Source organism: Pongo abelii, chromosome 13 (genome assembly GCF_028885655.2).
Source record: "Pongo abelii isolate AG06213 chromosome 13, NHGRI_mPonAbe1-v2.0_pri, whole genome shotgun sequence".
NCBI classification, from domain to species: domain Eukaryota; kingdom Metazoa; phylum Chordata; class Mammalia; order Primates; family Hominidae; genus Pongo; species Pongo abelii.
In genome coordinates this window covers 119,855,060-119,876,534 of record NC_071998.2, presented here as the reverse complement: position 1 = coordinate 119,876,534, position 21,475 = coordinate 119,855,060, and the positions used below count along the sequence as shown (strand labels likewise).

The window sequence follows — 21,475 nt, the reverse complement described above, 5'->3', positions numbered from 1 at the left end:
CTGGATAACTGTTAACACACTTTGAGGGTCCCTTTGAGTAATTATTGGCCCAGTTACTAAAAAAGGCTTATTGTTAATTTCCTGCACAGAGGCCCTTACTGCAGCACTTTTTTTTCCTCCGCAGCACATTCAATTTGACCTTTCAAAATCTAAGACATTAGTTAGCTGCAATGAAAGGGAAAATAAACGACCAGTTAAGGAGTCGGAACCTTGACTCAATGGCTTCATATAGCTGAGTGTTGCTGCTGCTATTCCCAAGATTTTCTGTTTCCTGGCTCCAAGACACCCCCACCCTTCCATCTTTGATACATTCTGTTTTACTTAAGGCCAATTGCTATGACGACGCAATTTCTCAACACATTATGAAAATACTTCATATGGCCTCTCTCCTGCTCTTCTCGAACAGCCATGATGGTAAGTTTTTCTAAAATACCATGATGAAGACAGAACAAAGGGCTTCAATATTTTAGGACCTATTATATAAAAGAGATCTGATTAGATGTTGGAACAGTTCAAGCATCATCTCAACCCAGCTTTCTGAGCTAGTCAGGCTTTTCATTTAAAACATATTCAACTCTTAACTTTAACAAGGCGCTTATTAAAATATATTTTACTCCAGTACATGAAAGAGACTTTTGAAAGCGATGTTCTAGGTGAAGCGTCTAATCAAATTATCAGGGACAGCTTTCAAACAAAAGACTGTTCTATCATTCAACAGTGGTACGGTAGAATTTTTGACACTGTATCTCGACTCGAAAGACCCAGTCCCAGGAAACACACACACAAACAAGAACGCTAAGCTATTAAGTTATTTGATTTGAGCCTCATACCACGGAAGCACCGCATTTACCTATTATTTACAAGCAAATCACAACTGGGAAGAAAGAAAAATGTTTATTACAAGGAAAGAAAAGGAGACGGCCAGTCTCAGACCCTTCTGCGTTCAGAGAGACGGCAGAGATTCGCCATGCAGGATGAAATTAAGGTCAGAGAGCCGTTTACGCTATGCTCGGGCTCCCCGGGCTGTTCCTCCCTCCACGGCAGGCCGGCATTGCTGGTGCGATTCGGAAGAACGAGCTGCAGAAGTCGCTCCCGGCCGAGGGAAGGGACCGGGGGCGGTGCGGGGAGCGTTCTGCAGGGAGGCGGCTGGAGAAGATCCCGACGAGGGAGCCCCCACCCACCTGCCGCAGCCGGATGGGGCAGGGCAGGGCCGCGCCGCAGCCAGGCTTGGGGGTGGCTGGGAGGGACCCGGCGGCCTCGCGCCCCCTCCCCCCGTCAGTGACATTCCAGCGGCGGCGCCGAGCCTCGGCCCGGCTGCTCCTCCGCAGCCCACGCGCCACAAAAGCAGCGGCAGCGGCTTCCCCCACTCAGCCGAATGGAGGCAGCCCCGCGGCCCGAACGGCTCACCTGTCCGCGCGCCGGCCCCGCCCCGCCTTAAGAGCTGCCCAGCTCCCGCCCGGGGGTCGGCTGCCCGGGGCCCCGCTCCCTCCCGGAGCTCCCCGGCTGCCCCTCTCACCGGCTCTCGGGGGGTGAGGGGCGTGGGTGCGTCGGGCCGAGGGGTGCTGAAGGACCGAGGAGCCTCCGCGGCCTCCGCTCCGCGCCGTTCACTCCGCAGCGGGTAGTGGCGGTGACGCGCGCGCCCCGCCTCTTTTATAAGCGGCCACGCGCGCTCCCGCGGCGGGCGGGCGCGAGCGCCGGGGGAAGCGCCCCAGTGCTGCGCGAGGGGTGGGGGAGCGCGCTGGCGGAGCAAAGGGGGCGGTTCTCCCGCCGGCTCGCCGCCCGACTGCCCGGCGGAAAGGGCCGAGCGATCCCGGAAGGAGCCGAAGCGACGATGCGGGGGAAGAAGTGAGAAAGGGGCGGGCCGCGGGAGGATGGGGAAATGGGGCGCGCGCAAGGGGTGAGGGGTGATGGTGCAGTGAGGTCACTGCCTACGCCCTGGCGGTAGAGACGCTCCCGCCTCACCTCCCTCCCCGCAGCTTGCGCCCCGCCACTGCCCGTACTGTCCGCATCGCACCACTCCGCCCTGGGAGCTCTTCCAGGACTGCGGAGAAGGGCGGGGCGGGGGTATCGCTGCAGTCTGGCTGGGGATGCTGCGCGCCCCGGCCGGAAAAACGCCGAGTCCCAAAGAGTGAGATCACCCGAGTGCGTCTCTTCCTGCTCACTTTCCCTAGGAGGAGGCTGGCGCTGGGGTCCCGAGTCAGCCTAATTCGGTGGGGGCTGGGGTCAAGAAGACGCGGATGATTTGGGGCCCCGGGTTTGAGGAGGTGGTGAGAGGAAAAGGCCAAATCCGAATCAGAAAAAAAATTAAGTCGACTAATTTGGGGCATAAAGCTGTCATTCTGGGATCTGGAGAGTTAATTTCTTATGTTCTTGGAGATTATGGGGGAGGGAAACGGCAGCGGCAAAATAATAATTTCTTATATTCCTGCAGCAACAGCTTTCTCACAGGTCGCCAGTGGAATAGGGTACATTCATCCTATTTCATAAACAAGACATTAAGGTTCTTTCTGGCACAATTAATCGAGTTTTCCTTGTGTACTAGGCACTATGCTAAGTATTTCGTGTTACCTTTTCATTTCTTAATCTTTGCAATAATTTTATGAGATGTTTTCCCATTTTACAAATGGGCACTCTTACATAATGCTCATGTAGGCTAAGTCTCTTGGCCCAGGTCAGGCAGCTCGCAATTGGAAGAGCTAGGATTTACATCTCAGCAGTCAGAACCTTCCCTTTGCAACCGTATGTGTATTGCCTTCAAATAGGAAAGGGAGGCATTTTGATGCGGGTGGCTGCTGGGGTGCAGACAGAGAAAAATAAGATTCTCAGAATTTCTGATCCTTAAAGTCCTAGCAGTTTAATAGCCTGGCTCTAAACTCTGTAGCCAGAAGCCCTGGATTAGGAAGCCCTTTCCCTATCCCCATTCCGGTGACAGCTGGGCCGCAGCCATTGGGAGTAACACCCAGATCATTCCTGTGCAGTCAGGCAGACAGGGAGCTCTGCAGCTTAGGAAGGCTTCAGCCTCCTGGTTACCAAGCAGCTCTCCTCTTTAAATAAATATAAAGTCATTGGGCACTGCACCAGAATCTGGGCCCAGACCTGGCCCTGAGCTTCCTGGGCCTCTGCAGTTTGGCTTCGTTCCCCGTGCCTAGGACCTGCAATACGGTTTCTAAGCTGTCCTGGCTGTAGCCATGATACTGAGGAAAAATTTCCCTACCCACTCACTCCATTGGAGTGGTGGGAAAAGGAGTGGCCACACCCCAGAAGCTGCTTTAGAGAATCTGTGTAGGAGAAACGTAGGAGCTGAGAGGCATTTCCTGCAATCTTCTATGTAGAGAAAACAGTGCTGGGCAACTCCTCCCTGGGGTGTGCATTTCTGGGAACAGCTGATGGTATCCGTGGCCTCTTCTCCAGCAGGTTGCAGTAAAATGTTTGATCAGATATTCAGCTCTGGGTACAAAATGGCTAACACAATTGTAGCTCCCTAAAATTTCCAAGACCTTCTGCTCCAGCAAAGAAAGCACCTTGGGACTGAGGGGCAGGAGCTATTAAAAAGGGAGGGTTTTTCTGTTAAATCACCCTGGCCCCATAGTGAACTGGGGGTTTTGCTGCTTTTGCTGGATGCAAAATGAATTGGAGACCTAAGAGAGAGCTCTGTATTGATAGAGAAACTAAAATCTTATTTGATCCTTTGTCTGATCTGAGACATGGCCAAGAAACAGTATCCCCAGCGCTCTCCACCTCCCACCCACTCACCCTGCCTTCTCTGCACTTGGCACTTGAAATGAGCCATTTTAAAAAGCCATTCTTCACTGTTCTGTTGTCTGCCTACCTCACCTCCCACCAGTTTCACCATATGCCTAACACCCTAGTAGGTGTGGAAAGCTGGGGGAAAAAACAACAACAACAGAAAAGCACAGGACAGTAATGACTTTGTAACCAATCAACTCCATGTTCTCAGTCACACCTCTCCTGGCCTCCTAAAAAGCAGAGGGTTGGACTGAATTCTCAACTCCTTTTTCTAGTTTCAGCAATCCTCAGAAGGTTTGATAGGCACCCTAAGCTTAAGCATCTAGATAGTCCCAATACTTTCTCAGGTTGTTGAAAAGGTCAACTGTTGGAAAACACACTAATTGTAGTGATGTGTCCATATGTTCCAGCCAGGGAAAGTCACTTGCCCACTCTCCCTGGGAGAGAGCCCTTCTCCTCCCCTCCCCTCCACACCCCGTCTCACCCCCTGCAAAGATAACAGGCAAGCACTTCCACTATTTTTCTTCCCTAGAAGGGAGCTGATTGGGAAGAGTCATGCTGGCAAGTGGACTGCACTTCCCGTATGACATTCTGCAGTGATCTTCAAAACACAGTGCCTGGATGAACCTTGAAGGCTTTATGCTAAGTGAAATACGCCAGACACATAAGGACGAATACTGTATGACAATTCCACTTATATGAGATCCCTAAAATTGTCAGATTCATAGAGACAGAAAAAACTGTTGTTACCAGGGGCTGAGGGGAGGGAGGATTGGGTTATTATTGTTTAGTGGGAACAGTTTCCATCTGGGATGGTGAAAGAGAGTTCTGGAGAGGATGGTGGTGATGGTTGCACAACACTGTGACTGTACATAATACCGCAGAACTGTACACTTAAAAATGGTTAGGCAGGGCGTGGTGGCTCACGCCTGTAATCCCAGCACTTTGGGAGGCTGAGGTGGGCGGATCACTTGAGGTCAGGAGCTTGAGACCATCCTGGCCAACATGGTGAAACCCTGTCTTTACTAAAAATACAAAAATTAATCGGGTGTGGTGGCACACACCTGTAATCCCAGCTACTCGGGAGGCTGAGGCAGGAGAGTCGCTTGAACCCGGGAGGCGGAGGTTGCAGTGAGCCAAGATCGTGCCATTGCACTCCAGACTGGGCGACGGATTGAGACTCCGTCTCAAAAAAAAAAAAAAGGTTAAACTTTTATGTTCTATATATTTTACTACAGTCAAAAGATAAAGCAAAACATAAGCCACTGCTTCTAAAATCAAGCACCACATTAGAGAAGCAGCCTGATAGGCTCTGGGAATGTGGCCTTACCAGGGTTTTAAGACTCCAGGTGACAGCAGAGATGTAAACTCCTCCCTCCCCTCCCCTAATCCGACCTCGTAATCTGGCTCCAGTCATTTCACATCTGTTCCCTTGCAGGGCTGCCTGCTAGGCCTGGTCAGTCTGTTTCCCTCCTGCTTACCTTGAACCCACTACTACAGTTAGTTTCACAAATCACATCAAACCTTCTTAACAAGTTTCAGTTGTTTCCCATTGCCTACGGAATAGGCTGAACTTTGCAGCCTCCACAATCTTATTCCAATTTACCTTTTCACAGCATCATTCCCTACAGTTCTTCTCTACTGGTCTGAGGTTAGCCTCTTTCCAAAACATGTTATTTCTCCAACTCCATGCTTTTGTGAACAATTTTTTCCTCCAATTAGAACATCCTTTCCCAACACTCATGTCTCGTTTCTGCCTGAAAATCTTACCCATTTTGAGTATATGGAAGTAGAACCTTTCTGGAAGAGCAGTTTGGCAATGTGGATCAAAATATAAAATTTGCATGCCATTTGACCCAGCAATGTTAGTTACATCTAGAAATCTGCCTTAAGCAGGACAAGATGCATTTTCATTCAGGATGGGCGTGGTGGCTCACACCTGCAATCCCAGCACTTTAGGAGGCTGAGGCAGGCAGATCACTTGAGCCCAGGAGTTTAAGACCAGCCTGGGCACCATGGCAAAACCCCATCTCTACAAAAAAATGCAAAAATTAGCCAGATGTGGTGGCTTACACCTGTAGTCCCAGCTACTCATGAGGCTGTGGGAGGATCACCTAAGCGCGGGAGGTCAAGGCTGCAGTAAGCCATGACTGTGCCACTGCATTCCAGCTCAGGCAATAGAGTGAGACCCTGTCTCAAAAAAAAAAAAAAAAAAAAAAAAAAAAGAATGTTAATAATTTTAAAAAAATTAGGCATAACCTAGTCACCAAGTGAAAAATGATTAATTACAATTCATAAATTCAAGACTATATTCATGATATAATACTTATTGACTTGAGAAACTACTTGAGGTGTTACTGAATTTTAAGTTACATGAATGGTACTCAGTCCATTTAAGTAAGAATTATAGGCTGGGCGTAGTGGCTCACGCCTGTAATCCCAGCACTTTGGGATGCCAAGGAGGGTGGATCACCTGAGGTCAGGAGTTTGAGACCAGCCTGACCAACATGGTGAAACCTCGTCTCTAGACTAGAATTTCAACCCCAGCTTTCCTGGATTTCCAGCTTGCAGATGGCAGATTGTGGGACTTCTCAGTCTCTATAATCTCATGAATAAATTCCTCATAATTAAATCTCATCATATCCCTGTCTATCTATTCATCCATCCATCTCCTATTGGTCTGTTTCTCTGGGGACCCTAATACAGTGAACTTCCATAGGCTTGTCACCCAGCTCCAACAGTTATCAACATTCTGCCATTCTTGTTTGTTTTTTTGAGACTGAGTCTCACTCTTGTTGCCCAAGTTGGAGTGCAATGGCGTGATCTCAGCTCACTGCAAACTCTGCCTCCCGGGTTCAAGTGATTCTCCTGCCTCAGCCTCCCAAATAGCTGGGATTACAAGCGTCTGCCACCACGCCCAGCTAATTTTTGTGTATTTTTAGTAGAGACAGGGTTTCACCATGTTGGCCAGGCTGGTCTTGAGCTCCTGACCTCAGGTGATCTGCCCGCCTCGGCCTCCCAAAGTGCTGGGATTACAGGCATGAGCCATCACACCTGGCCCATTGTGCCAAGTAGGTAAGTAATCATTGATTACTTCACCTTTAACATAGTATTTCCAGGCCGGGCGCGGTGGCTCACACCTGTAATCCCAGTACTTTGGGAGGCTGAAGTGGGCAAATCACGAGGTCAAGAGATGTAGACCATCTCGGCCAACATGGTGAAACCCCGTCTGTACTAAAAATACAAAAATTAGCTGGGTGTGGTGGCGTGCATCTGTAGTCCCAGCTACTTGGGCGGCTGAGGCAGGAGGATCACTTGAACCTGGGAGGTGGAGGTTGCTCTGTGAGCCGAGATTGCACCACTGCACTCCAGCCTGGCGATAGGGCGAGACTCTGTCTCAAAAAAAAAAAAAAAAAAAAAAAATTATTTGCCAAACTTATTTGACTGCCAAGCCCTTTTTTTGAACCCTGCAGAAAAGCACTCTGGGATTTAAACCATCAGCTGACTGGCTCTCAGGCCTTTGGACTTAGACTAGATGAAATAAGTCTATCCTCTGTGCTCCTGTAACTTTTAGCTCAACCTATCAAGCGCTCCAGGTGCTTAAATCGCATCTCGATTGAATTAAAATTCTACCTTCAAGTCACCTATCTTGAAAACATGTTTAGAGTCAACATTCCATCCTTGCTACAGGTTGATGGCTTCAAGGTAACCTTAGTCACCAGGGTCCTGTTTTCAGGGTTGTAGGTTCCAGAGCTTGATTTTGTCACCTCATCGTAATTGTAAGCATATTTTTTTGCAGGGTGAAAAGAGAGATATCTGTTAATTTTGAAATAGTTTCCAATTTACAGGAAAGTTACAAGAATACTGGGAAGAAATCCCATATACCCTTCACCCAGATTCCATTTGTTAACTTTTGATCACATTTGCTTTATTATTCTATGTTTACATACATATACACACATACAGCTGTATACATATACATTGACATACACACGTGTATACATATATATATGTATACACGTAGATATCCCCCTCCCCCCAATCATTTGAAAATAAGTTGCAGTTCGGGTGTGGTGGCTCACGCCTGTAATCCCAGCACTCTGGGAGGCCGAGGTGGGCAGATCACCTGAAGTCAGGAGTTCAAGACCAGCCTGGCCAACATGGTGGAACCCCGTCTCTACTAAAAATACAAAAATTAGCCAGGCGTGGTGGCACGTGCCTGTAATCCCAGCTACTCGGGAGGCTGAGGCAGGAGAATCGCTTGAACCCGGGAGGCAGAGGTTGCAGTGAGCGAGATCACACTACTGCACTCTAGCCTGGGCGACAGAGCTAGACTCTGTTTCAAAAAAATAAATAAGTTTCAGACATCATGCCCACTTACCTCAATGTGTATTTTCCAAGAATAAGAACATTCGTTTTCATAACCACAGTACAATGATCAAAGTCAAGAGATGCTTGTTATCTAATATACAGGCCTTATTCAACTTTTACCAATTGTTCCAGCACCCTTTATAGCAAAAAACACACCCACAGAAATATCTTTATTTTTGGTGCAGGTTCCAATCTACGATCACATGCTGCACTGAGTATAAATATCCTGAAAGAGCTAAAAGAAGAAAAAGTTCTTGAATACATCCATCTGGAAAAAAATGATACTTTCTTAAATGGAGGCTGGCTTTAAATGAAAGGATAAATTCCTTTATAATGGGTGTTTTTGTAAATGCATCATATAGCCAGGAAGACTATAGTTCTAATCTGCTTTTTTTCCCCCTAGAGATAGCATCTCACTCTGTTGCCCAGGCTGAAGTACAGTGGTACAATGATGGCTCATTGCAGCCTTAACCTCCTGGGCTCAAGCAATCCTCCTGCCTCAGCCTCTCAAGTGGCTGGGACTACAGGCACGTGACCTGTTTTTGTTTTTTTTTTTTGAGACGGAGTCTTGCTCTGTCACCCAGGCTGGAGTGCAGTGGTGTGATCTCGGCTCACTGCAAGCTCCGCCTCCCAGGTTCACACCATTCTCCTGCCTCAGCCTCCCCAGCAGCTGGAACTACAGGCGCACGCTGCCACGCCCGGCTAATTTTTTTGTATTTTTAGTAGACACAGGGTTTCACCGTGTTAGCCAGGATGGTTTCGATCTCCCGACCTCGTGATCCGCCCGCCTCGGCCTCCCAAAGTGCTGGAATTACAGGCGTGAGCCACCGCACCTGGCCGGCTGTTTTTTGTTTTGTTTTGTTTTGTTTTTAAGAGATGGGGTCTCACTGTATCGCCCAAGCTGGTCTCAAACTCCTGGGCTCAAGTAATCTTCCTGCCTTGGCCTCCCAAGTCGCTGGGATTGCAGGTGTGAACCACTGCACCTGGCTTAATCTACTTTCTGTAGGTCCACAGGAAATCTAATGTCAGGAATTCATTAGGCAGGATGAAGAAGAGTGAAGGGGATTACCAGGTGTGATATAAGGCACTTGTAAGAAGCTCTGTGGCTCTTAGTGGAGCTTTTGGTTTTCCTGACACTGAGACAGAAGATGTCCAAGCCTGATTACGTCACTGCTATCATCATAGAAAGCTTGAGAAGTAGGGGGAAAGCTCCTATCGCATGGGTGGGAAATCCTCAGAAATCTATTCTTCTATGTAAGGGAGGTGTAGAGTCTCTGTCCTCTTGGAATTTTTAATTTGTCATCAAATTTGCTTTAGTAGAACAATAATGTGACAAAAACATAGATCCTCAGCCTGATAAATGAGGTCAAGTTTGAAAGCAAGAAAGGAGACAAGTGAGTATTTGAATTAAAACCGAAGGCAGTCCTTAGTATTCTGCTGTAAGGAATCTGATGCTACTTTCCATCCGGAGCTGCATCTCTCATCTAGTAATCATCTCTATCTGTCAGTATCAAACACCTGGCCTCCCAGTGCTCTCCTTTCTTGGTTTACCATTGAAATCCATTAGGAATACCAGCATCGAATGACATGCAAGACCACTAACCACTAGAGGAAGAATATTCAAATAATTCAAAAATCGTAAGAGGTATTTCATAAATTTTCTTTTTACTTATTTAAAATTTTACAAAGTTATAATAGAGATGGGGGTCTCACTGTGTTGCCCAGGCTACTCTTGAACTCCTGAGCTCAAGCAGTCCTTCCGCCTTGGCCTCCCAAAGTGCTAAGGTTACAGGCGTGAGCCATCATCCCCAGCCTAAGAGGTATTTTCTATGAAGTCATACAAATTCAAAGTGGAAGAGAAATTATAGATCATCTCATCCAGTGATTTTTCTTTTTTTTTTTTGAGATGGAGTCTCGCTCTGTCACCAGGCTGGAGTGCATTGGCATGATCTCGGCTCACTGCAACCTCTGCTTCCCAGGTTCAAGCAATTCTCCTGCCTCAGCCTCCCGAGTAGCTGGGATTACAGGCACATGTCACCACGCCCAGCTAATTTTTCTATTTTTAGTAGAGACGGAGTTTCACCATGTTGGTCAGGCTGGTCTCGATCTCGTGACCTCGTGATCCACCCGCCTTGGCCTCCCAAAGTGCTGGGATTACAGGCATGAGCCACCGTGCCCGGCCGATTTTTCATTGTTTTTGACAGATGAACTTTTCCATACATAATCTTACATGGAACCACAATATATCACACAGCACATAAAACAAAAAGGCTGTGGCAGAGAGGATCCCAGAGCTCCATTAGGACCCCTAAATGGTTGTACAAAACATGAGCTGCACAACTCTAGGAGGTACCATCCACCTCCATCATAATTTTACTTTATTTTTTAAAGCTTTCCAGTGAAGATCGGAAAACCTGCTAGACAAATTCTAAAAGAGCTGTAACACTCATAGATTTGTACAGTTATTAACAGGGCAGTTGTCCAATAGAGGGTGGTAGTATCTTGAAGGAAAAGGGATGCCTTTTGGAAATTTGCTGTAAGCCTCTGTATGTTGACTGGCTACAGGGCTAAGCCCCATTCACTCAACATCCCCCTGTCCTGAAGTCATTGCTTCCCAACCTATTCCCTGTCACGGTACCTAGAAAATGATGCCTTTTTTTTTTCTCTTTTCTTTTTCAGATAGAGTCTTCCTCTGTCGCCTAGGCTGGAGTGCAAAGGTGTGATCTCAGCGCACTGCAACCTCCACCTCCCGGGTTCAAGCGATTCTCCTGCCTCAGCCTCTGGAGTAGCTGGGATTACAGGTGTGCCCCACCATGCCCGGCTAATTTTTTATTTTTAGTAGAGTTGGGGGTTTCACCATGTTGGCCAGGCTGGTCTCGAACTCCTGACCTTGTGATCCACCAGCTTCGGCCTCCCGAAGTTCTAGGATTACAGGCATGAGCCACCACACCTGGCTGAATGATGCCATTTTTAAGGCAAAGGTAAGGAGAGGAAATGTGAATGGAACTGGTCCTGGGGGCTCACCCACCACAGGCCTTGTCTGGGAGGGCTAATGAGGTCAGCATGCCAAGGCACACCGACTGGGAAGCTCTTCCCTAAGGAACTGCTATCAAGCATAGTTTGAAAACTACAGTGACATGTCCAATTCTTTTGTTTTACAGGTGGGGATACCGAGGTTCAGAGCGGGTGAAGGACCTACCCAAGGCCAAAAAAACCTAAAAGTGATTTGAGCCCGGGTCTCCTGACTCCCTCCCCAGTGTTTATTCCATTTTGTCTACCTTATTTATTTTTTTATTTTTTTGAGACAGGGTCTTGCTCTGTCACCCAGGCTGGAGTGCAGTGGCATGATCACAGCTTGCTGCAGCCTCAACCTCCCAAAGCTCAAGTGATCTGCCCACCTTAGCCTCCTGAGTAGCTGGGACTACAGAAATGTGCCACCATGCCTGAAAAATTAAAAAAAAAATTTTTTTTTTTTTTTTTGAGACAGAGTCTTACTCTGTCGCCCAGGCTGGAGTGCAGCGGTGTGATCTCGGCTCACTGCAGCCTCTGCCTCCTGGGTTCCAGCAATTCTCCTGCCTCAGCCGCCTCTTGGGTAGCTGGGATTACAGGCACACACCACCACGCCCAGCTAATTTTTGTATTTTTAGTGGAGACAGGGTTTCGCCATGTTGGTCAGGCTGGTAAAATGTGAGCCACTGCGCCCAGCCAAAAAAATTTGTTTTAGACATGAGGGTCTCACTATGTTGCCCAGGCTGGTCTTGAACTCCTGGACTTAAACAATCCTCCCACCTCAGCCTCCCAAAGTGTTGGGACTGCAGGCATGAGCTACTAAGCACAGCCCATTGTGTCTTTCAAAGATTTTAATATACTTTCACATCTCTTGCTAGATAAAATAGGGTCAGTTATTAGTACATAATTCCAAAAAAGGAAATGACAGAAAAAAAAGTAATATTCCCAAGGTGTAGGTCAAGAAGACCAAAAGGAATAAATGCATACCGCTCTATACCTGGACTTGTATACTACCATGATTTACATAGCTCAAGGCAGAGGAAATTGATCATACTGAACCAATATATCAGCAATGGGTTTTTTAAAAAACCAAGCTTTATTATTTACTTTTTGGCACCTTAATTAACAATTCATAGAATGGGTCACTTCAGGCCACTCAGGAGTACCAGTGAACACTCCCCCACAAACACACCCTGCCACAAGACATTTAGCACAGAGGAACAGATCCATGGCCACTGCCTCTGCAGTATCAAAGAGAGTTAGTCTTTCCACAAAACAAATTTTACCAGCCAATCTCTGGATCTCTGTAGTGGCTTTAGTCAGGCATATTTATCATCATATTAGCAGTGTTCGGTTCCTGCCCAACATCTTTATTTAATCCCAATTCAATGCTTATGGATGCTCAGCTCATGTTTAATGTTGCAAGCCCCATCTTAGCCCATCTTAATTCAAACAGAAAAGAAACAAAACAAAACAAAAACAAAAACAGAAAAGGTACCTGCCTGGTTCATGGATCCCTAGCCATCCAGGGACCAAATTCCAAATTAGGACGACAAAGAGTGCCCCTTAGTTCAATATGACATGTGTTTCCAGTCCTAATCCCAGATGTTAATCTAGCCATAGTGTCATCTGGGCCTTAGTCCATGTGTATATCACATACTTCCTCTGGCTTTAGAATGACTTCACAAGCTGAGAAAGGCAAAACAACCATAACCCAGACTTGCGTGTAAGTATCTGGCCTCAACTATTAAATAATACTTAAAAGGGAACCTTATGAGCCTTAGCTCTTTCTGGAAATTCATCTGAACAGGGGTGAGGGTGGGTAGGTGGGTGCAAATGGTGGGCTGGAGGGAGCTCAGAGTGCATTTGTTAAGGTAATGCCAACTTTCTGAAAGACACTAGAGACAAGGGAGGAGACCAAGTGCTAAACACCTTTTATCACTTTGGCAAAAAACAAGAAAGGCCAATTCCATTTATTTTATCATGTGGATCTCTTAAGGAACTACCAAATCTACTAAGGGACCTCCAAGAATTTTGTGACCCATGAAAATCTCTCCTAGTCACAAGGCATAAATACGTAAAAATACATAATGGCAAATTTCTGAATCTGACATGACTTCTCCCAAATACAGCTGTCTTCAGTTCCTTTATTATTGCCTCTTTGCAGCATAACGGTGATGGTGGGTGATGGAGTGACATCAGGAGCGCCAGAAGGAGGAAGTCAGAAAGCCCTTGGGGACAGGAATGTCCTTGTGTTGCAAACATTTCTGGTCAGGGAAAGATGAAGAAAACAGAATGAGTTTCTGATAACAGCGTTCTCAACACTGAATGGTTAAAAGAAGCTTTGAGGAACACCATATTTCAGCCCTATGGAACAGTGAATAAAAAGGAAAAAGCCAGTAAGACTGATGGTTCTGTATAAGATGTCCACTTCTGCATGAACTGCTGCAGACAACAAATGAAATGCTCTTATTATTCCTGTCCCACTCTTGTCTCCCTACAGCCTAACCTCATCTTTCGCAATCACTATTTTCACAATCGAGCTTTGAGAAGCTGAAAAGTCAGCAGGCTATCTTGGCAAACCCACTATGGTGTTCTAAATTCTTTGTCAAAATTAACCTTTTACAATTTCTTGGCACTTGGAAGTAGGGGAAGAGTTCAACTGAAAGTGCAGTTTGTTCTCATGGAGAAAAGTGATGACACTTACCAATTCCCCAGACCTGAGACTAAGAAAATAACCTTGGCCAACATGCAAAAAAATATATATTAATGAGAGGAGATACACTAAATATATTTTATTCATCTCAGCATAGCTTTCTCACAGGCAGTATAGAGAATGATACATATAAAGAAGAGGAAATGGCAGCCCTTACTCCAAAGGTTAAGAGGGAATTAGGAACAAAAAGAAGGGTTTGGAAGAACTAAGGAAGAGAGTGCAATCAGAGCGTCTGAAGGTCCAAGACTTGTCAGACACAGGTGCATTCCAGCCCAACAACAGTGTGGGACATGTTGGTCTAAGGGCATCTTACCTCCAAGAACTGCTTGAGGCGTATGAAGGAACCCATCTGTCCTGAGCTTGTGATAGCTTCAATTCTACAGGGAGAGAAAGACACGTGAATCACACCTATGATATACACCTATCTTTTGGAAACGGTGTCTCACTCTGTCACCTAGGCTGGAGCGCAGTGCGGTGGTGCGATCATAGCTCACTGAGGCCTTGAACTCTTGGGCTCAAGCAATCCTCCTGTCTCAGCTTCCCTAGTAGCTGGGACTATAGATGCATGCCATCATGCCTGGCTAATTTTTTTTTTGGAAGAGATGGGGTCTCGCTATATTGCCCAGGCTGGTTTTGAACACCTGGGCTCAAGTGATCCTCCTCCTGTGGCCTCCCAAAGAGCTGCAATTATAGGCATAATTATAGGCATAAGCCACTGTGCCCAGCCCCTAATTTGTGTTTTTGTTTAGGCAATGATATTTAAGACAGACTCTCATTAAGGTTCAAAAGCATTTATTCAAATATCAACGAGAGGGACTGGAGTAGGAAGATGTCATACTTAGTACAGGTGTTTTTAACTTGAATCAAAACCAGCAGGTAATAGCACCCTTGGGTATCTGAGGCCTGGTTATGAGTTTTACTTACTTAATCCCCTGCTGTCTGCTCAACAAGCCTGATACCTGGGAAAGTAGTCCTCTTTGATGAGAATTAGCATCTTCCAGAACTGAACCTGGTATTGCTTCATGAGGGCATTCCCACACACCTAGAGGGAAAGACAGGCACTGTCAGAGCAGAGAATGAAAATTCACACTCACAGGACAGATTCATAAAGCACAATCAGCCCTTCATCTTTCACACCTATCAAAAATTTCAGCCACAATGCCACTGAACTTGCTAACAAGGGAATAAATGGAAACACCCAACCTTCTTCTAAAGCATTTCTCTTTATGTGGCAATACCTCCATTTAACCAATCAGGTCTTAATGAACTACTCTTCTTTTCCTCTAATGAATGGAAGCCTTCCTAAAGGTATGGTATACCTCCCAAACTTAGTAAGGAGAGTATACAGAATACCACTTGTGTTCTCAAATGATACAGGATCACTGTTCATGTATGGTAACTTCAGGAGCTTATTTTTTTTTTTGAAATAGGGTCTCACTCTGTTGCCCAGGCTAGAGGACACTGGCATGATCACAGCTCACTGCAGCCTCAGCCTCCCTGGGCTCAGGTGATCCTCCAACCTCAGCCTCCTCAGTAACTGGGACCACAGGCACACACCACCATACCCCGCTAATTTTTGTATTTTTTTGTAGATATAGAGTTTCACCATGTTGTCCTGGCTGGTCTTGAACTCCAGAGCTCAAGTGATCCGCCTGCCTTGGCCTCCCAAAGGCTGTCAGCCACTGCACCTGGCTGACGTCAAGAGCTATTAAGGTAACTAGAAACTATTGGCTCCATAGGTCAAATGGTTCCAGATTTGTTATGGCACGTACCCCAAGGCTTTCTTCTGTAAGAAGTGTCTTCTTGGCTGAGGGCAACGGCTCACTCCTGTAATCTCAACACTTTGGCAGGGTTAGGTGGGAGGATCGCTTGAGCCCAAGAGTTTGAGGCTACAGTGAGCTATGATCACACTACTGCACTCCAGCCTGGCTGACAGAGTGAGATTCTGTTCAAGCGATTCTCCTGCCTCAACCTCCTCGGTAGCTGGGATTACAGGTGTGCGCCATCACGCCCGGCTGATTTTTGTATTTTTAGTAGAGACGGGGTTTCACCACGTTGGACAGGCTGGTCTTGAACTCGTGACTTCAGGTAATCCACCCGCCTTGGCCTCCCAAAGTGCTGGGATTACAGGCGTGAGCCACCATGCCCGGCCTTTATTTGTATTTTTAGTACAGACAGGGTTTCAATATACTGACCAGGCTGGGCTCGAACTCCTGACCCCATGTGATCCTCCCACCTTGGCCTCCCAAAGTGCTGGGATTACAGGTGTGATCCACCGCACCCAGCCTGGGAGTCCCTTCTATATCCCTAAAACAAATTCCCCTTTTCACTTTTGCTAGAATGTACAATTTTCTGTTCTTTATAATGAAAAAAATCCAGAGAAGCCAAGTAAATATAGCAAGGAGTAAAAGTGAAAGCAAGGTTGGTCTACAGCTTGGGAAAAACGTATGACACTGGAACCTCATGCTGTTTTACTATCAGGCCCAATTGCTATGCTGTTTCCCCATTCATGTCACCCAGTGGATCAAGGCTACCTCAACCACTGGCCTTCTCTTGTGTGATAACTGAGTTACGTACCTCCAGGAAGTCAAAGAGGAGGGTGGCTGTCACATCTGACAAGGGCTCCATGTTTAAGATCTGTGCCAACCAGCGCCATCCATGATTTAAGCCATGAGGGTGAATCTGGGAGGAGAGAAGCTTGGTTATCATTGATCTCATTTTGTTTAGGAATCTAAACTCCCAATGTATCATCCAGCCATCACCAAGTGGAAATGAACCCCAGATCATCCAGCCCTAGCACCTGCCACAGGGCAGAAATAACACAAACTAAACAAATTCTGTTTTTCTTTTATTTTTTTGAGACAGGGTCTCACTTTGTTGTCCAGGTTGGAGTGCTGTAGTGCGATCATAGATCACTGCAGGCTTCACCTCTTGGGCTCAAGTGATTCTTCCACTTCAGTCTCCCAAGTAGCTGGGACTACAGGCATGCACATGCCACTGTGCTCAGCTAATTTTTTTGTATTTTATTTAGAGACATGGTTTCACCTTGTTGCCCAGGCTGATCTCAAACTCCTGGAGTCAAATGACCCACCTGCCTCGGCTTCCCAAAGTGCTGGGACTACAGGCGTGAATCCACCTCGCCCGGCCTTCTGTATTTAAATGTTTCAATACATTGGTTCCCACACATTCTTTTTTTTTTTTTGAGGGAGAGTTTTACTCTTGTTGCCCAGGCTGGAGCACAATGGCGTGATCTCGGCTCATTGCAACCTCTGCCTCCCGGGTTAAAGCGATTCTCGTGCCTCAGCCTCCCAAGTAGCTGGAATTATAGGCGCCCACCATGCCCAGCTAATTTTTGTATTTCTAGTAGAGATGGGGTTTCACCGTGTTGGCCAGGCTGGTCTTGAACCCCTGACCTTAGGTGATCCACCCACCTCAGCCTCCCAAAGTGCTGGGATATCAGGCGTGAAGCTACCTCGCCTTCTGTTTTTTAATGTTTCAATACACTGGTTCCCACACATTCTTTATAGGCTCCCTTCAATATGCATGTGTCAGCTTCAGTTTCAGGTATTCCATAGGCCAACAATTAGCCTTATTGACATTTTATTTATTATTCTTGGTACCTTTAGCACAGAACCTGGGACACAGCAGGCATACAATAAAAACTTGGATTTAATCAACTTCTATTTTTTCTCTTTAGGTCTCCATGACTATTAATTTCTCTGTCCCTCTAATCAGTATTCCCTGAGAAATTAATTGGGCTGGCAAGTCAAAGCCCTGAACCCCAGCTGCAGCTTTCTGAGCTTGATCTGTCCATCTGTGAAGTAAGGGATGTGATCTAGATGGCTTCTAAGGTCTCAACTAGTTCTAAGATGACAATTTCTTGCTCATTCCTCTTGTAAGAAAATCTTCTAACCTTAATGACTGATTTATAACAGACTCTCCTCTGGTAGACTCTGTTACAAAACCAGCTCTTTAAAGTACCAGGTGATCCAAGAAAGTTCCCTAATAATCAACATTCAGTCCTCTACAGAATACCCATGAAACTGCCATATAATTTATCCTTTAACTAGACTGGCTCTCTGAAAGAAGGCCAACATTTCCTGTGGGAGCAATACACATGGACTGTGGCCTAACCTCTCATTATTGACGGTAAGCCTCTTTTACCTACCTCCTGTCGGTTTCCATATGGCCACCGGAGCTGGATGATGGCAGCATAGAGACGGATCATCCCTGACATGCGTTTTAGAAAGTTGTCTTGCTGCTCCACTTTGGAATCCTTTACTTGGTAGCCAAGCATCCTATACAGGAAGAAAAATTTGGCCGGGCGTAGTGGCTCACGCCTGTAATCCCAGCACTTTGGGAGGCCGAGGTAGGCGGATCACTTGAGGCCAGGAGTTCAAGACTAGCCTGGCCAATGTGGTGAAACCCCAACTCTACTAAAAATACAAAAATTAACTAGGTATGGTGGTGCATGCCTGTTTGTCCCAGCTAATTGGGAGGCTGAGGCATGAGAATTGCTTGAACCTGGGAGGTGGAGGTTGCAGTGAGTCGAGATTGCATCACTGCACTCCAGCCTGGGTAACAGTGAGACTGTCTCAAAAAAAAGAAATAAGAAAAAATTCACTGGGAAAAGGCCAAAATAAGGGCGACAAATTAGAGAGGAATTGCTTTTTTTTTTTGGGAAACAGAGTCTCTGTCGCCCAGGCTGGAGTACAGTGGTATGATCAAAGCTCACTGCAAACTTCACCTCCCAGGTTCAAGTGATCCTCCCGCCTCAGCCTCCCGAGTAGCTAGGACCACAGGCACATGCCACCACAGCCGGCTAATTTTTTTTTTTTTTTTTTGGGACGGAATTTCCATCTTGTCGCCCAGGCTAGAGAGCAATAGCACGATCTCAGCTCACTGCAATCTCCGCCTCTCGGGTTCAAGCGATTCTTTTGCCTCTGCCTCCCGAGTAGCTGGGATTAAGGCACCTGCCACCACACCTGGCTAATTTTTTGTATTTTTAGTAAAGACAGGGTTTCACCATGTTGGCCAGGCTGGTCTTGAACTACTGACCTCAGGTGATCAGCCCGCCTCAGCCTCCCAAAGTGCTGGGATTACAGGCGTGAGCCACCACGCCTGGCCTTTTTTTTTTTTTTTTTTTTTTGAGACAGAGTTTCACTCTTGTTGCCCAGGCTGGAATGCAATGGCACTCGGCTCAGTGCAACCTCCGCCTCCTGGGTACAAGCGATTTTCCTGCCTCAGCCTCCTGAGTGGCTGGGATTACAGGCACCTGCCACCATGCCCGGCTAATTTTTTGTATTTTTAGTAGAAACAGGTTTTCACCCATGTTGGCCAGGCTGGTCTCAAACTCTTGGCCTCAGGTGATCCGCCCGCTTTGGCGGCCTTGGCTTCCCAAAGTGCTGGGATTATAGGCGTGAGCCACCATGCCCAGCCAACACCTGGCTAATTTTGTAGAGACGGAGTCTCGCTATGTTACCCAGGCTGGTCTTGAACTCCTGGGCTCAAGCGATCCTTCTGCTTCAGCCTCCCAAATTGTTAAAGTAATTACAGGCATGAGGCACTGCACCTGGCCCAGAGATTACTTTTTATGGCTAAAAAGTAGCAATATATTATTATACTCAGCATTACTATTAATATATAATTACATATTATTACACCTGTAGAATACTTTGTTTACCAAGCACTCACATCCATCATCAAATCTGAGCTTCATATAAGCCATGAGGTAAATTCACAGGAGGTAATAGATGTCATTACCCTCATTTAAAAATCAGGAAAAGATGCTCAAAAAGACTAAATGATTTGTCCATTTTTGCAAAGGTATGAAACAAAGCAGGGATAAAATTCCAAGACCCCAGTATCCTTTTCACTAAACTACATTGATTATTGGCACCTAAGTTCACAAATCCCAAAGGCTCTCCAGTTTACATAAAAGACTATGTATATGTATTTTTTCTTTCTTTTTGAGACACAGTCTTGCTGCGTCACCCAGGCTGGAGTGTACTGGTATGATCTCGGCTCATTGCAACCTCCGCCTCCTGGGTTCAAGCAATTCTCGTACCTCAGCCTCCTGAGTAGCTGGGACTACAGGTGTGCACCACCACACCTGGCTAATTTTTGGTATTTATAGTAGAGATGGTGTTTCTCCATGTTGCCCAGGCTGGTCTCGAACTCCTGAGCTGAGGCAATCCGCCCACCTTGGCCTCCCGAAGTGTTGGGATTACAGGCATGAGCCACTGCACCCGGCCAAAAGACATTATATTTCTGATAGAACATTCAAGGTATGTAATAGGAGCTGTGAGGAGGGAAAAACAAATTCCAATTCTATTTATATTTCATTAATCACTCTAGGGATAGTGAGTAGGGAGAAAAACAACTTTACCTCTGATAGTCTTCCAAAGCCATTCCTTCCTTGAAAGTGGGATAGAAAGGAACAGAGTAAGGACACTTCTTATGTAGATGAGCAAGAATGAGGTCCCCCACTCTGGGGTGGAGCTCCCAGATCCCGGACGCCACAACTGCGATGGGGAACGCTGCTTCATGGTGAGAGGCCACTTCCTCCTCGCCTTGTTTCTGAGAACATAGAGGTGGGTACAATTTTAACTTAATACCAGAAAAAGGCTGAAATCTTGTACACCAGCCTCTGCTTCCCATACCTCTAGCAACAAGGTTTCTCACCACAAACTTCTCTGCCAGTTTGTATTGAACAAAGTCCAGCCCCTGTGGGTTAAGGGTGACAGACACAGAGCGCCCACCAGATTGAACAGGTTTTCCAGAGAGCAGGCTGTGGATCTTGTCAAAGATCTCCTTCAGTTTTGAGCCTGAGCATGATAGAGAGAAATTAAAAGATACAACCACAGATCAATCTCTTTTTCTTTTCTTTTCTTTTTCTTTCTTTTTTTTTGAGACAGTCGCACTCTATCGCCCAGGCTGGAGTGCAGTGGCACAATCTTGGCTCACTGCAACCTCCGTCTCCCGAGTTGAAGCAATTCTCTGCCTCAGCCTCCTGAGTAGCTGGGATCACAGGCGCTTGCCACCACGCTGGGCTAATTTTTCTATTTTTTTTTTTTTGTAGAGACAGGATTTCACCATGTTGGCCAGGCTGGTCTCCGCCCACTTTGGCCTCCCAAAGTTCTGGGATTACAGGCGTAAGCCACCATGCCCAGCCTGTTTCATCATTGTAATTACAAAGCATCTACAAAAACCCAGCTGTGCTGCCCTACAGAAATGAAGGGATAAACAGTATCCCTTACTGTACACATAAAATGAAGAGATAAATGGTATAGAAAGAGGTGTTACATTTTGTTACTGACCCCATGGACTGTGGTTGGTATCTCTAGAGGAGTTAGTCACATCTCTAGGAAAAACCTTCTAAGGGATCTGCCCAGCTCATGATAATATGCCCCCTTCTCAGGACCTGCCTTCTTCCGTCCTCAGAGACACAGAAGTGGATTCGTAACAGTTATATTTGTACCAAAGATTCTGTGTGCTCCACCCCCACACCAGCTACAGTTAGATTAGAGGCAGTCAAGCTGAGCCAGTCAGTCAAGTAAGAGTCACTTCCTTGAGGTAGCTGGCCCTGTGTCACATACACTCACAAGCAGTGGGGCTGTGTACCTGCCATGA

General features: G+C 46.5%; 2 protein-coding genes, 1 long non-coding RNA gene and 1 other non-coding gene across 13 annotated transcripts in view; 1 reads left to right on the top strand and 3 right to left on the bottom strand.

Moving 5' to 3' along the window:
- Positions 1–1,912, bottom strand: part of SPTAN1 (spectrin alpha, non-erythrocytic 1) — an 81,235-nt gene extending 79,323 nt beyond the window's left edge. For all 8 annotated transcript variants that reach the window (XM_054521151.2, XM_063714064.1, XM_054521147.2 and 5 more), the window contains exon 1: positions 1,517–1,912. The gene's annotated coding sequence lies outside the window, so the exon portion shown is untranslated. The remainder of the gene's footprint in view (positions 1–1,516) is intronic.
- On the top strand, positions 342–13,527 carry LOC129048097 (uncharacterized). Of its 2 annotated transcripts, none has more exons than XR_008510148.2 (3): positions 342–414; positions 10,798–10,919; positions 13,295–13,492. It is a non-coding gene; the product is annotated as an uncharacterized LOC129048097 (long non-coding RNA). The 2 variants fall into 2 exon arrangements; XR_010136452.1 differs by having other exon boundaries at positions 344–414; positions 10,798–11,099; positions 13,295–13,527.
- Positions 10,505–10,566, bottom strand: LOC112135020 (U7 small nuclear RNA). The gene has a single exon (XR_002916340.1). It is a non-coding gene; the product is annotated as a U7 small nuclear RNA (small nuclear RNA).
- GLE1 (GLE1 RNA export mediator) overlaps positions 12,205–21,475 on the bottom strand; it is a 37,166-nt gene continuing 27,895 nt past the window's right edge. The window contains 7 exon segments of one of the 2 annotated variants that reach the window (NM_001132194.1): positions 12,205–13,394; positions 14,157–14,220; positions 14,803–14,885; positions 16,421–16,525; positions 18,012–18,141; positions 20,232–20,422; positions 20,528–20,670. In NM_001132194.1, coding sequence (NP_001125666.1) covers positions 13,326–13,394; positions 14,157–14,220; positions 14,803–14,885; positions 16,421–16,525; positions 18,012–18,141; positions 20,232–20,422; positions 20,528–20,670 — 785 coding nt within the window. In that variant the 3' untranslated portion in view covers positions 12,205–13,325. 2 annotated transcript variants of the gene reach the window in all.